Below are 14416 nucleotides of genomic sequence, written 5' to 3'. Positions count from 1 at the left end.
AGCGCTTCCACGCTTTTACATGATGACATCACAAATTTAAGTTTCACCACCCTAGTTTTTGGATTTGGGAGAGAGTTGTTCATGTTCACTAGTGTTTTATCAGAATGCCTTTGACCATAGGAAGAATGCATTCTGTGGGCGTAGCTCCCCTGTCATGGAGGGTTATGTTAGGTCAGTGTGAATATTTTCAAATGCGCCTTCTGTATGGTGGTGCTCTATCTTAAGAACATACGGCACTCTCACCTGCTTTGTACTCGTCAAATTTACATTTCTGTTATCTTGGTGAGATTACAGCCAGTGTTCTCCTATTCAAGTTAATCAGCTGAGTGCGGATGTTGCTGATGCATGTGCTCATGATGCACACATAGGCCTTGGCCCTATCTCCTACGTCATTTGTCCGGACGATATCAGAGAGGATTGTCATGCTGTGGCCTACTTTTACTTCGCCCATGGCTCCACCAGCCTTCATTTTTTTGTGTAGTCTTGCATTGCCAGACCTTCCTCCACAGCGTTGCGGAGGAGGGTCTGACCAGTCCACACAGCATTTGGGGATGGGAGGAAAATGTGCTCTGGTTTATTGGCATTTCTTTAAACCAATCACAATGGTCCTGGGTGGTGCTAAGTTCCAGACGGAGCCATGGGGTCTCTGCTTAATAGTCTCAGGAAGGAAGTTGTTTTGGTGGAACAGGTGTACGTTCAGAAGTAGTTTTAGTCGTCAACAGAAAACTCTGATTGGACAGATAGTCTAGCTAGCTGTCTGGATTTACCCTGCAGAGACCTGAGGACCAGGTAACCATAGTCCTCAGATTGGACAGATAGTCTAGCTAGCTGTCTGGATTTACCCTGCAGAGATCTGAGGACCAGGTAACCATAGTCCTCAGATTGGACAGATAGTCTAGCTAGCTGTCTGGATTTACCCTGCAGAGATCTGAGGACCAGGTAACCATAGTCCTCAGATTGGACAGATAGTCTAGCTAGCTGTCTGGATTTACCCTGCAGAGATCTGAGGACCAGGTAACCATAGTCCTCAGATTGGACAGATAGTCTAGCTAGCTGTCTGGATTTACCCTGCAGAGATCTGAGGACCAGGTAACCATAGTCCTCAGATTGGACAGATAGTCTAGCTAGCTGTCTGGATTTACTCTGCAGAGATCTGAGGACCAGGTAACCTAGTCCTCATAAATCCATCGAAGTTTAATATTAACCTACAACACATAGAAAGGGGGAGGTAACGGACATCCGGCTGGAAAGAGTTTGACATCCGGCGGAATTTCAGGCCGCACTGAAGCAATCCTGGAAGTCGAACATCGTAGATATAGACTATTTCTTATGCAAACCCATCTTCTGTTACTTTTTAACATCACATTTCCAAAAATTGCAGACACTTGAAGAAAAGGAAAATCCTGCACACTGTTCTAGCTGCAGCATCACCATTTATTTAAGAAAACTTTAAAGACAATCCCTATGGACCCTCATCAAAAGTAATATTGCAGTCACTAAATGCATTTTACTGGACCACATGGTGTTAATCTTATACCAAACTGGTATGTTTTTTTAATCAGTGTGGCTGCTGTAATAACTGCTGTACCGTACCTTAGCTTCCCTTGGTTTAAAGGCATCACAGTAGCTCTGCTCAGGGACTTGACAGCTAAAGTCCGGTGGTAGCATTCCCACCCCGGGCCTGGCTGAGATGGAGGTGAGCTGTTTGGCTCAGTGCCAGGTCAGACTGTTCCCAGACATTTGTCTTGCTTCACAGCGAGCATGAGAGAGCACAACAGCATCTTCTGCCACGCTTTTAAAAACCCACAAACCCTCTGCGCTCCATTAAAGTGAAGATAATCAACATATATTTTCATTATATTCATTAAACGGTATGTTTAAGTGCTCAACATTTTAATAACACACATTAAAGATTCTAATGTCCTGAAGGAAAATGAATCCTGTTGATTGATACTACATAACAGAAAAAACTGAAATCTCATAACTTGAGAGTCACAGAAAGCTCTGAGAGCAGTAATTATTCTCATTTAATTTTATGTTGTGTCTGACTGATGAACCTGTCACAGACACATCCAAACACATGCTTCTTATTTTCCTACACCTCTGTGCCGGCCACAGCCGTGCTGTCAACACGCTGTCAATGACTACATTTCCCACTAATGTTGTACAGTATCAAATTACTTTTTATATCCATTAGCTCCACGGTCAACTTCACTGTGACATCATATTTAGGGCTTTGTTGCTCAATCTGTAGACTATTTTATTTTATTTGTGTTGTTATTTTTATCGAGTTGTTAAGTAGTCAGTATGATGTCAGAAAAATACTTAAAATAAATATGGGTCAGTGTTTTCCAAAGTCCAAGATAACGTCCTCAAATCTCTTGTTTTGTCCACAACTCAAAGATATTCAGTTTACTGTCCCAGAGGAGAGAAGAAACTAGAACACATTCACATTTAACAAGCTGGAATTATTGACTTTCTTTCTAAAATAATTACTCCAACCAAGTAATCGATTATTAAAATAGTTGGTGTCTGATTTAATAGTTGATTACTAATCAATTAATCTTTTCAGCTCTAGTCATAATGTTCTCTTCTCTGGCCATGGTAGTAACAAAAGGATAGATTGGGACCATATTTCACATTTGAGCCGATAAACTGGTGACACTAATCTTGAAACTGTGGTGATAGTAAAGATCTTGTGTGCTGCCAGGATGACGATGGGTGAAGCATTCACGTTATGGAGTTGGTAGTGTCTTCGGCTTCATTGGCCTAGCATATACAAGGAGTTTGACTCTGTACAGCAGAACAAGAACAACAAGGCCAAGTCAAATCAATTTATTTTTTACATATCTATATGTCACAAATCAAACATTTGCCTCAAGGGACTTTACAATCTCTACAGCACACAACATCCTCTCTACCCTTTGACCCTCCACTCGGATGAGGAATAACTGAAGAGGGTGAGACGTGTTACCCAATATGGCTTTAGTTGCATGCCTTTGTCCTCCTGTCTGCTCCTGCCTCCACACTGTCCCAACCTGGTCACTTAGCTGGCCTTTCTTGGGCTAGATGTATAGCGTTTCTCCTCAAACCATATTCTCTAAGTAAAACCATATCATATAACAGCTGGGAATAGGCAGCACCATCATATGTCAGCAGTCAGCAGTGCATATTAGTATATCAGAACTGTACTGATAGGGACAGGTACAGTACATGCATTTACACTAAGGGATAAAAATCAAGGATGTTAACCATTTAAAAAAAAAAAAAAAAGCAGAATTTCCATTTTTATCAGTTGTTTTGGTTTAGTAGTGTGTGTTCAGTGCAGTGTGTCCAGTAAATACATTTCCAATCTTTATATTTTCTCAGGAGAGTATAGCCGGCTCATTCTTCTGCTCCTCTTTCTGCTAAACATGATTTTCTCCCAGTTGCCTGATGAGCTGTGCCAGGGTCTCCATGTCGTGGTTGGCCCTTTCCAGCAGCTCGTACCGGAGACCGGAGATGTCCTGTTTGATCTCCTTCAGTTCACCTGATGATATGTGGGACAGGAAGTCAATCAGCGTCAAATTGTGTTTCGTAATTCGGCAATCCGGACACTGTATCTAACACCTGCTGAACTCACCTTCTTTGATTTCATCGTTGTCTTTATCTCTCTGTGCTTTTAAGATGTATCTCTTGATGAGGCGATTCATTGTATCCTGGAATGAAGAATAGAGGCTTTAAGTCTTAAACTGATGAGCTTATTGTTTCTAAAGATTCAGAAGGAAAAAGAACGAATGCAGACTCTTGCCACTGAGCATGTTTGATTCAGATTAAAATTAAGTGATACTCTATTGATCCTGCAGGAGGAAATTACATTTTTTCACTCTATTGTTATAGAGTATGGTTTTCATTGACACGCTTTATTGGTGCAAGTACCTCAAAGTGTCCTCTAGATGTGAGGTAGCCTACTAAAATAACATTGAAATATTATGTTCACATGTGTATATGTACAAAACTACTACTACCCACAGTTATGAACAGGTTAATTAGGAAATGAATAATGCTTTACTTGGTGACGACAAAGCGATCCTTCCACACTCAGATCTTCCTGTTGCCTCAACTAAGATAAGACCACGAGATAAAAGAGAAGAAGCACTGAATGTTTGAGACACTTTTACACCTGCAACTTATAAATGTGACACAAGAGGGCCCTGTAGATCTGTATCAAAGAACATAGGTCAACTTTACCAGACCTATTAGAAATGTCTCTAGCTATTCATTTCCATCCATTCAACAGAGTAAATGTAGTTGTTTCCCTGCTTGAAATATCACTTGTGTCAAGAGCTGTTGTCTCACCTTGTTAAGCTCCGGCTCATCATTTGCATTTTCTTTGCTTTTGCCTTTAAGTACATCCCAGAGAAATCTCCTTATCCCCAGCAAGAGGGACACCACAGCCCTGGGGCTGGGGACGAGGTTGAAGGGCACAGGCAGCGTGCCGCCATGCTCAAAGTACGAGAACCAGAGCTTAGCTCTGGCAAACTTCCACTCCACATCAGCATCATCCTGCCCCCACATGAAGAATCGGTAAGGAGGGGTACTAGCCAGGGGAAACTTTGTATGTCTAATGTGCCACTTTCATCGACTCATCTACATTTGTCCATTACATCTGCAATATTATTGTATGCATTACATATACAGCACCTATTCAAAACTGAACTAAAACTTTGGCATGAATCAGCAGTAAATCAAAACGTTGATTGACACTTCGTCAAGTTAAATTGTTCCCAAATAATTGTGGTCTTACAACAAAATGCTCATTATTATCACTGTACGTTAGCCTTGAAAGGATAAGTGGAAAACAAATATGGCAAAGTTCGCCAAAACCTAATTTGATCTCCCACGTAGGAGATAATACCTCAAAGTGTATCTCCTAATTTTCCACACAACATGATTTCATCAGACTACATATCGTCACTGTTAAATCTGTTAAGTCAGTCTGTTAAGTCAGAGCTTATGCACAGTTTCCTTATGTTTGAGAGTGGATATTTGTAGTTAACTGAGAAGGTAAAACCTTTTGTTTATGATGCATTTGCAATTCCCTTTGTATTGTGCACCAAGTGCCTCATTCTGCACGGCTTTCTCGCTCCCAAAACCGCCTAATTAAAGCTAAAGTGTGTAGTTTCCGTCACCCCCCTGAACAATTCTAAGTAATGGCACCAACCTGTCGGCGCATCCACATAATACAGCCCCCCCCCACCAGGACAACACGGAGGATTAAAAAAACATGATGAACTCATCAGAAGAGGTCCTTATCTCCACTCGCTGGGTGCCACCATCTTCTGAACATAGCCATACTAAGACGTCCAGAGAGAGTTGTGTGGAGCTGATGGTCTTAATTAGCTTTGTAGCAACTCATTTAACAATGGCTTAAATGTAACAGACGTTTATTAATATCAAAAAGTTAGACACTACAGCTTTAAGCCTAAAAGTTTATCTCATAAATACGTATGGTATAGTGTCTCCTAATAAGAAAATACACTCTATGGTATTATCTTCTAGGAGGAAACATCTGTTACGTAGGAGATAAACGTGTGGGAAACATTGCCCATATTTTCTTTTTTCACCTTTCCTTTCAGAGCTTCCATCAGTATACAAGACACATAAATTAATACTAATATATGAACGGTTAAGGCGTACCTCAATTTCTTGGAAGGAGCTGTTGAACATGGCAATGAGCATATTCAGCAGGACAATCACCATGATGATGTTGTACACCCCGTACAGAACATAGCCGGTATTCTCAATGAACTTATGGTCGATGTTAATGACCACTGATTTCACTTCTGACAAGCCAAAGATGGCCCAGAATAACGTTTTGAAACTCTCTTCGAGTCTGGAGGAACAGAGAAATGGGAATTGAATAAGTGTAGTGCAACCACCGTGTTAGTTACTTTTTCAGGCAAAAGCGTAATTGCAAGAGTCTGTAGTCATCACTCACGTTGTGAAGGCGTCGTTGTGCTTGGCTCCGAGGTAGTGCGAGTACAGAGTGAACATTCCCACCATGAAAGCCACGAATACAGTGATGAAAATCACCATGAACTTAAAGATGTCTTTAACGGTTCTTCCCAGAGAGATCTGCAAAGGGCCGAAGCTCTCGTTGGCAGGAAGGATGTAGGCAATGCGAGAGAAACTCAGCACGACTGCGATGGCATACAGGCCTTCAGAAATGAGCTGCGGGTCTGAGGGAACCCAGTTGATTCGAGCTGCAAAACAATGTTTATACAATGTTGTTTTCGCAGTTTTCATGTTTTACACTCCATTTGGATACCTCGATAGAACTCAAACAGGGGACTACATTTAGCATGGGCATTTCTCCGTAACAATATAGCCAGACAGTTAGATACATTACACTTCTTTATTTATTGTTAGGGATTTCATGTTCTAGGTCTCAAAATTATGAAGATGAAAAAAAGAATCCGGTAAAGATTAATTGACTCGGATCAATACTTTAATACTACTAATTCATGCAGTGTATCTGATGCAACCAAGTCATTTTTAAGAAGACGCCATGAAGTAGACTTCATGGCGTGGACAAAGACATCATGCTATACGGCAGACATTGAATTTATTGTTTGTTATTGCATTATTAGGGTTTGGTAACCTGTCAATCAAACTAATTGGAGCTCCTAAACTTGATAAAAAAAGGCTTGGAAAAAGAATTGGCCAGAGCCCATCAATTCTTCTTTAGGAGATCTTTGAGGAGGCGGTGACCCAAATCAGAATGATCTAACGCCATCAGGCAGGAGGGACAGGTTACCAAACTGCAAGCTGAATTTCTCTTTAGTGTGGCTTTCAATCAAGCTACTGAGGGATAAGATCTGTGTGTGTATGGAATGGGGGGGGGGTGGTACTCACCATTATGACTGTAGGATGTGCAATATCTGGTAAGGTACTGGTGCAATATTTTTTAATTTGACACGGCATTGTGCAGTACATGAGTTATTGATCCCAGCATGATTTAGGGGAAATGTGCAATCTGGGTGGAATTAAGTAGAATATGAGGGGGAGGATATGCTGTGGGTTCTCTTCTGTGAGAGAGGGGGGAGGTAGGGGGGTCTTGTGTGAGGTTTATCAGATTTCTTTGATCACATTCGGATGAGATAATGTATGCTTATGTTTTCTGTACGTTTTGTGCGATGCGTCACCATTTTTTGTTCTTTTGACTGTGTGTGTGTGTGTGTGTGTGTGTGTGTAAACTCATTTATTGAATGTAGTGATAATATTTGAGTTCTTTGGAGCACACTTACCCAGCTGGAAATACTGTATCTCAAAAGGCAAGGTCGTGTTGGACAGGTCCGTGTAGTGCTTGTCAACGTAACACTGGGCAGAATATGCATGCCAGAAAGCCATTAATCTGGCAATGAAAGAAGTCATGAAAATGGTCAAAATACTAAAGTCCAGAAGGTTCCAGGGTTCTGAGATGTATTCCCGGATGTCCTGCGACCAAATATCTCTACATTCTTCCCAGATCTTCCCTGTAGGCAAAGGAAATCACACATTTGGTTGACAGTCACACTCTTTCTCTCTCAAATGAAGCTATGGCTGATATGATTTGAATATCTTTGTATAAATAAGGCTTGAATTGATAGTCAAATCACATAGGATTTATTGATTCTGAATGCTGGAAAAGCGTGTGTGATATGGCTACAAAGTCTTGCCTGTAGTGATATAGGAAAGTGTCACCTTGTTTTTTTTTTTTGCCTTTGGAAACCGCCTTATTACCAGTCTGATTTATCGTGGTAGATGTTGTAAGAATACATAATAATCTATGTGGGCAATTTCCTAGCGTGATAGATGTTTGGGGGTTTATAACCCTGGGCATGTCATATCCTTGGCCTTCCAACAACAGAGTGTGTGTGAGTGACAAAGAGATGGGAAAAGATATACTGAACGTCATAGTAAAAGATCTGACAGCTAGTTGTGATTGTATACATGGGAAAGAGTGGGGGGTGGGGGTGTTTACACTTATGACCTATGACCCAGGATATGATGAGAATCTCCATCCAGGTGAAGGTGGTGGTCTTCATACGAAACAGTTGGGAGGGGTGATCGTGGATGGTCATGTTTGGCAGCAGCGACGTTCCCTCAAAGCGGTCTGCTGCGTTCAGGACCAGCAGGCATAGAAATATCATAAAGGACGCTGCATGGGCCACAAACTTCAGGAACGGTCCACACATGAGTTTCCCTATCTGACACAAGTCAGAGACAGGCAAACAGAACAACATTTGACTTTATTAAGTGTCATGGAGCAACATTAGAGTCATGTCACTTCTATTTTAACTCCGTTAGAAGGGTTGAAGATGTTCCCAAAAAGACAAAACCATAAATGCTGAATCTAACTCTTACAGTAAAACAAAGAATTACTTTTTTCTGAACTAACCTTACTTGACGGTGCTATCCAGTACATGAGGGACAGGACAGGCAACCCAAGGGCAACACCAAGGACTAGGAGGAGTTTAACTGCTGTGGTCTGCTGACGGAGTCCTGACAAGTTCTCATACCAGATGGAGAGGAGTTGCTGTTGGCAGTTTGGATGTGCCACAAACTGAGAGGAGAAGAAAGTTTAGGAGATGAGAGGAGAGGAGAGGAGAGGGAAGTATAGGAGATGAGAGGAGAGGAGAAGAGAGGAGAGGAGAGAGAAGAGGAAAGGAGAGGAGATGAGAGGAGAGGGGGATTATTTGCAGACACAACTGTGCAAGAAAAACACAAGGTTGAAAAACGAGTGCATCTATTCTAACCCTTAAAAAAATGAAATTGCTTTTCTCACATGCTTACCTTTTTAACTTCATATTTTATTGCAAGTTTTAACCTGATGAGGTTTTGTCTGCCGACGGTCTCAGACCTTTGACTGGACTCGGTGTCCCCATTTAAGATGGCCTTCACTTCCTCTGTGTTTTGACACAGATCCAGGAGTCCCACCACAAAGTCTTTACACTGCATGGACAGTTTTGTGTAATCATTCTATAACAGACAAAGGCAACCTATCAATTGATAGCACCCTATAGCACCACAAAACCTCAAGTCTTGTTTTAAGTGCATCTTTGATATGCACGTCTCGTCTCTGCAATTCTAGTACAGGGGTCAGCAACCTTTACTGTCAAATTTTTTTGACTTTTTTTGTTTTTTGTTTTTAATCTGTCTGGAGCTGCAAAACGTAGTTGAGCCTGTCAACAATTTCTCTGGCAGTCTCTGTAGAGAGGGGCAACATTTAGAGCAGGGAGCTTCAACAGGGGGACCGGGACCCCTAGGGGGTGCTCAGAATCAGTGCAAGGGGGGAGGCAAATTATTGTTAAAATTTGAAAGTTTTTTAATGAATCCAACATATTATTAGCAAATATAAATCCCCACTGAACATAGGTTCACTGGCCTATAAGTAAGGTAGTCTCTAAGGTAGCCATCCAAAGATACAGTTAGTCCTAAAGATTCACTGTGCCACATGTATATTTTAAAAGGAAAAAAAAAAAGATTTATAAAATCATTGCAACGATTAAAAGACTATTTTAATAGAAATTAAGTATTCTATGCAAAAATGGAATGTATAAAGCTTTAGGCCGACCTACAAGTTATTGTAGGCCCAGTTTAATATCCAACTTAATTTTATAAATGTAGTATGGGGTCCCTGCTCCAGCTCTCTTTCAGTTAAGGGGTCCTTGGCTTAAAAAACGTTGAAGTCCCCTGATTTAGAGGATAAGGCACTGGGCCTTAGAGGGATGTTGGCCATGACGCACATTTTAGTTGAGTGAAATGTAAATTGATTATATATATTGATTGAGTAACAATGATGACAAGGTTAACATAACAGTGAGGAATTAAAATGCTAAAAAGAACCGTTAGTCATTTCAATATCATTTTTTGTCAAAGTTGTAGGAGCAACTAGAGAGGGGTTTAGGTTCTGCAGGTTGCAGACCCCTGTTCTAGTATAAAAACAAGTATGTTGTTTGAAATACTGCACCTTGAACTCCTTCTCAATGTTGGCCAGAACTGCCAGCTCATTGCTCAGCTCCAGAGCCGCCATCACTGGGTCTTCATTGGACAGGGACAGATACGCTGGACTGGCCAGACATTTGTATGCATTGATGCGAGATTGTGAATGGCTGAATGAGTCATGCCTCTGCTGCTCGCTGCAGGCCCTGCACTGGCAGAAGTAGTCATGGGGCCGCTCTACACGGGCCCCCTTCATAAGCAGTATATGAACGATTTCAAACTCATGGCACTGAGAGGCCAGGATGATGGGAGTGATGTCGTGAGAGAAACGTGTGCCGTCCTCGTCATAGGCGAAGAAGTCGTCGTTTGTGTCCGCCTGGCTGGGACTGTTAGTCAGCCTCTGAGCATCTGCAAAGGCCGGATAGCTCAGTATGGCCTCCACTATACGGATGTAGCCCTTACTGATGGCTAAAAGCAATGCGTCTCCTATTCTAGAGAGCTCTTTCTTCCTAAGTAGGAGCTTTGTTACCTCAAAGTGCTCATTGGCAACTGCCAGCTGCAGTGCATTCTGGCCCATATAATTCACACAGTTGACGTTAAGGTCTGGCAGCTCCTCCAGCATCCGCCTGATTTCTGGAATGTTGCCATATTCTGCAGCTTCTAAGAAGAGTTCCTCTGTCAGGGAAAGGCAGGAGGAGGGTTGAGCATGGTACAGGTAACCGGCTCCCCGTAGCGCTTGTCTCCTGGGTTTGACTACAGCCTGCTGCCGCTGCATCATGGCTCCCCCTTCATTGCTCCACCTAAACACAGGTAAGCATGTGGCTGAAGACCTTTTCTTTGTAAATTCACTAAAGGTGCAGTTAGTGATGCTGGGCAAAGACCTTTGGAATTTGAACTCAACTATACCAAACAAATAGAACCCCCCTTCAAAAGCTCTGCCCTCCAGATTCATGGAAAGATAACTACTACCACATTCACGTGCTGCCTCCTCCCCCCCCCCAATCAACGGTTGCTGATTGGCTGGAATAGTGTGGTTTGGCTCATGCCCTCCTTTCTGTTCGTTTTCCACTTTACACAGCCAGGGCTGTGTATTTCTTAACATCACAACAGAAAATGGAGAGCTAGGTGACAGTGAGGAGATAGTCGCTGAATTTGACAAAAAGTGTATTGGCTTAACATCACATACTATGTTTAATGTAAGCCAAAATATTAATATATACAAATTCCACTCTCAAAATCCAAATCACATACCCTGTCCTTACCTGTCTTTTAAATGTATTTTTCTTACAAAGCAGACACTCTACTTTGATTAGTCTACCGGTTCAGGTAAATTAACATCGGCTCCAGCTATATTTTAAAAAAGGCCTCGTGAATGAGACCACACCGACCTAAGTAAGGTAAATCAAGGCAGCTTTATTTGAATAGCACATTTCAGCAACGTGGCAATTCAAGACATCAATAAGCAGTAAAACATTTGTTAACGAGAATTTAGAAACTGCTCAAATTAAATAAGACAGGTGTGAAATACAAGCAACAAAAAAAAGTTGCAGTGCAGTGTACAAAATGAACAATTCATTAAAAAAGGCAGCATCAAAAAGATAATTCTTCAATTCCGATTTGAAAGAACTGAGAGTTGCAGCAGACCTGCAGTTTTCTGGGAGTTTGTTCCAGATATGTGGAGCATGATTACTGAACGCTGCTTCTCCATGATTAGTTGAAGTAGTGAACGGACAGCTGGTCTCTGCTGATTTATAACTTGCCCTACATGTGTGACACCACCTACAGACTCATCATCTGCTCTCCTGCGTTTCATGGCCTGGCACTGTCATCCACTCAGCCTCTGCCTGGTAGTTACCAAATACATGTTGCCTTCCTGGAATAGTACACAGCGTCATCAAGTATTTGAGCATAAGTCCAGTTGCAAACTTTTATTTAATCATGGTGTTATCTTCATTAATGACCATAATGTTGTGGTTTGGTGTTCATGTCCTGTGTTATTGTTTAGTCTTCCTGTACATGTTTCTTAGCCTGGTTCTGTCTTGCGTTTTTTGTAAGTTTTTTTTGTGTATGGTCTTGTATGTGTTTATGTTGAAGTCTGGGTCTCTGTCTCGTCTTGTATTTAGTTCTACTTCCTGTGTTTTCCCGCCTCCGTGATTACCTGATGTTTTCAACCTGTTTCCCAGCCCTCTTGTCACCTGCCTCTTGTTTCCTCGTTACCCTCTGGATTTAGTCTTTGTGCTTTCTTTGTCCCGTGTCGGATCCTTGTTTCTGTTTGACGTGTTATGTGGTCCAGCACGTTTCACCATCTCATGTCTTTCCTGCAAGTTTACCTTCCCTGTGAGGTTTTTGCCAGCCCCTGTGCTCCGGTTTTTTGTTTTTCCCGCTTCCTTAGTTTTAGTTTTTTGCTTGGACTCCGTTTTGAAACCTCATCTGCCCGCCTGCTGTTCTCTGCTTTATGGTCCTGCTTCATGAAACACATACTATCAAATGACAGTGACCATCTCTAATACTAATTCTATTTTGTGTCATTGTCAAACGAGATAATGCAATTTCTGTTCACTAATTACATTTGAGTAATGTGGTTATCTCAGGAGCTAATAGCTTCTTTACAGATAATGGCGGTTGATAACGACGCCCCTTCATTCAATCATAATTAGTGTTAATACAATTTTACATGACTGAGAAATCTGATGAGTGCACATAGTGTGACCTACAGAATATAGTCTAATACAGACCAGTTACCAGTCTTTGGCATTTAGTTTGTATTGGCTGAGAAAGGATCAAATATAAAAATGGCACCATGCTGTTCAGCCAGGGACGGTGCAGAAATCCCAACTCAAATAGAATAAATATGACGTAAAAAAAGATTGCTGTAATGTTTTTTTGCCTTTCAACTGACATAGCTTGTTCCATGTAGATTTACCTGCCTGGGTTTCTGAGAGTTCCTTGTTTTTCGTGCTCTATTTCATTATGACAGGCAACTAGGAGGTACTAGGAGATGGAAAAGCAACAACAAAATTGACGTAGCATGATAGTGTCCAAACTGGAAGTACCATCACTACTTTAATTATACCGTAAATTGTAGATAAGCTTATTCTGCAATGAATGCCGTTAGGTGAGCTGTGTGCATTTGCATGTGATATTAACACCAAACATTTGTAGCAACTTTAAAAAAACAAAAGTCACATCAAATCTCTCAACATGTAGGCGAGATCAGAAGACATCAGTGTAAATGTGACAATGAGAGGCAAGATAGGAGATTTTAAAAACAATGGGACATTGGATAGGAAGAGATCACTAAGTATCAGTGTGACATTTTAGCAATATCCTGGGCCAGAGACTTTTCCTTTGTAGCTTTACTTACACACACACACACACCAATATTTCTCAATTGATTTTTGAAGGCAATTATATTCAGTATGCAATAATATTCAATATGCATGTTATATGTGTCACATCATCAACATTCCAAAGTCAAACAGGATGGCCCACTCACCTTCCCACAGACGACTGGTGTGCCAAATGACTTCATTTTCTCTTCATTAAGTCGTTGCGAGCCGAGACTACGTCCTAAAGCGAGCAGCTGCAGCCCATGTCAGCCTCCAGACCACCTGTCTGACACCCTGCGTCCCACCCATAGACTGCATATAACACTGGTCCCACCTTGGGTCTGGATGGCTCTGGATGCTGACGGCGCTGCCTCTGCACGCCCAGTGGGCGGATTCTAGCAGCTCATAAGGTGTGTTTCACAAAATAGGATATTAGCATTTCTCGAATACACTTGGGTCCTGTTTTTGAGGTTAGGCCTATATAATTGTTTTATCTCGATTTAATTTCCTTGAGTTCCCATAAACTAATTTAAGGACAGCAGACTGCGATGATCTTACTGGTCGTAGCATTTATTTTAATTGTTTAAACTGAGGCAGAAAACGAAGGTACTTTTATTACGAGCTATTTGTCAGTGCGATGGCTGCAGGCAACATCACCACTCATACTCTATATGGCGTTTGACTCCCTGAAAATAGATTATTTGATGCAGTGGCCCATGTCCATAAACAATCTGGAAAAAAGCTTTTCCTAAATCCTCTTAACTCTGGTGCCATCAAATATAAAAGGTAATTCCAACACACCTTTATTTCACGAGAGAGGCACCATCCCCCAGCAGCTAAGCTAAGCAAAAACAATTCTGTTTAAAATGAAAGTGTAGATATTTAGTTCTCCAAAATATAATTTTAGGGAAGTCAGTTGGGGGTTTAAGGTGCAAAAAGTCTTGGGGGGAAAGGGTTTTTTCAACCAATTTTTTAAGTTTTGTTTATAAAAATTTTAAAATAAATTAGCATTTTTTAAAATAGTTTATGTTTATATGCAGATTTCCCCAGTGGGCAGATAATTTTAGGGAGATAACATAAAAACTTTTTGTCATTGGTCAATAAAATGTTTTTTTTTAAAT

At 41.3% G+C, this 14416-nt stretch overlaps 1 protein-coding gene across 2 annotated transcripts; it reads right to left on the bottom strand.

The window, feature by feature from the left end:
• Nucleotides 1-2978: 2978 nt before the first annotated feature.
• trpc6b (transient receptor potential cation channel, subfamily C, member 6b) lies at nucleotides 2979-13848 on the bottom strand. Of its 2 annotated transcripts, XM_032509745.1 has the most exons (12): nucleotides 13463-13846; nucleotides 9995-10766; nucleotides 8818-9003; nucleotides 8423-8587; nucleotides 8006-8231; nucleotides 7290-7517; nucleotides 5981-6245; nucleotides 5680-5875; nucleotides 4339-4545; nucleotides 4052-4102; nucleotides 3623-3698; nucleotides 2982-3529 (listed from the first exon to the last, which is right to left on the bottom strand). In XM_032509745.1, exons 2-12 carry the CDS (start codon nucleotides 10742-10744, stop codon nucleotides 3408-3410), a joined length of 2472 nt encoding a protein of 823 aa, XP_032365636.1. In that variant the 5' UTR covers nucleotides 10745-10766; nucleotides 13463-13846; the 3' UTR covers nucleotides 2982-3407. The 2 variants fall into 2 exon arrangements, with proteins under 2 accessions (XP_032365639.1, XP_032365636.1); XM_032509748.1 differs by lacking the exon at nucleotides 4052-4102 and having other exon boundaries at nucleotides 2979-3529; nucleotides 13463-13848.
• Between the last annotated feature and the right edge of the window lie 568 nt (nucleotides 13849-14416).

The sequence above is a fragment of the Etheostoma spectabile genome, chromosome 3, assembly GCF_008692095.1.
Source record: "Etheostoma spectabile isolate EspeVRDwgs_2016 chromosome 3, UIUC_Espe_1.0, whole genome shotgun sequence".
In the NCBI taxonomy this organism is placed as follows: Eukaryota; Metazoa; Chordata; class Actinopteri; order Perciformes; family Percidae; genus Etheostoma; species Etheostoma spectabile.
The sequence above is the reverse complement of the archived record's forward strand: the minus strand, read 5'-3'. Positions and strand labels throughout refer to the sequence as shown.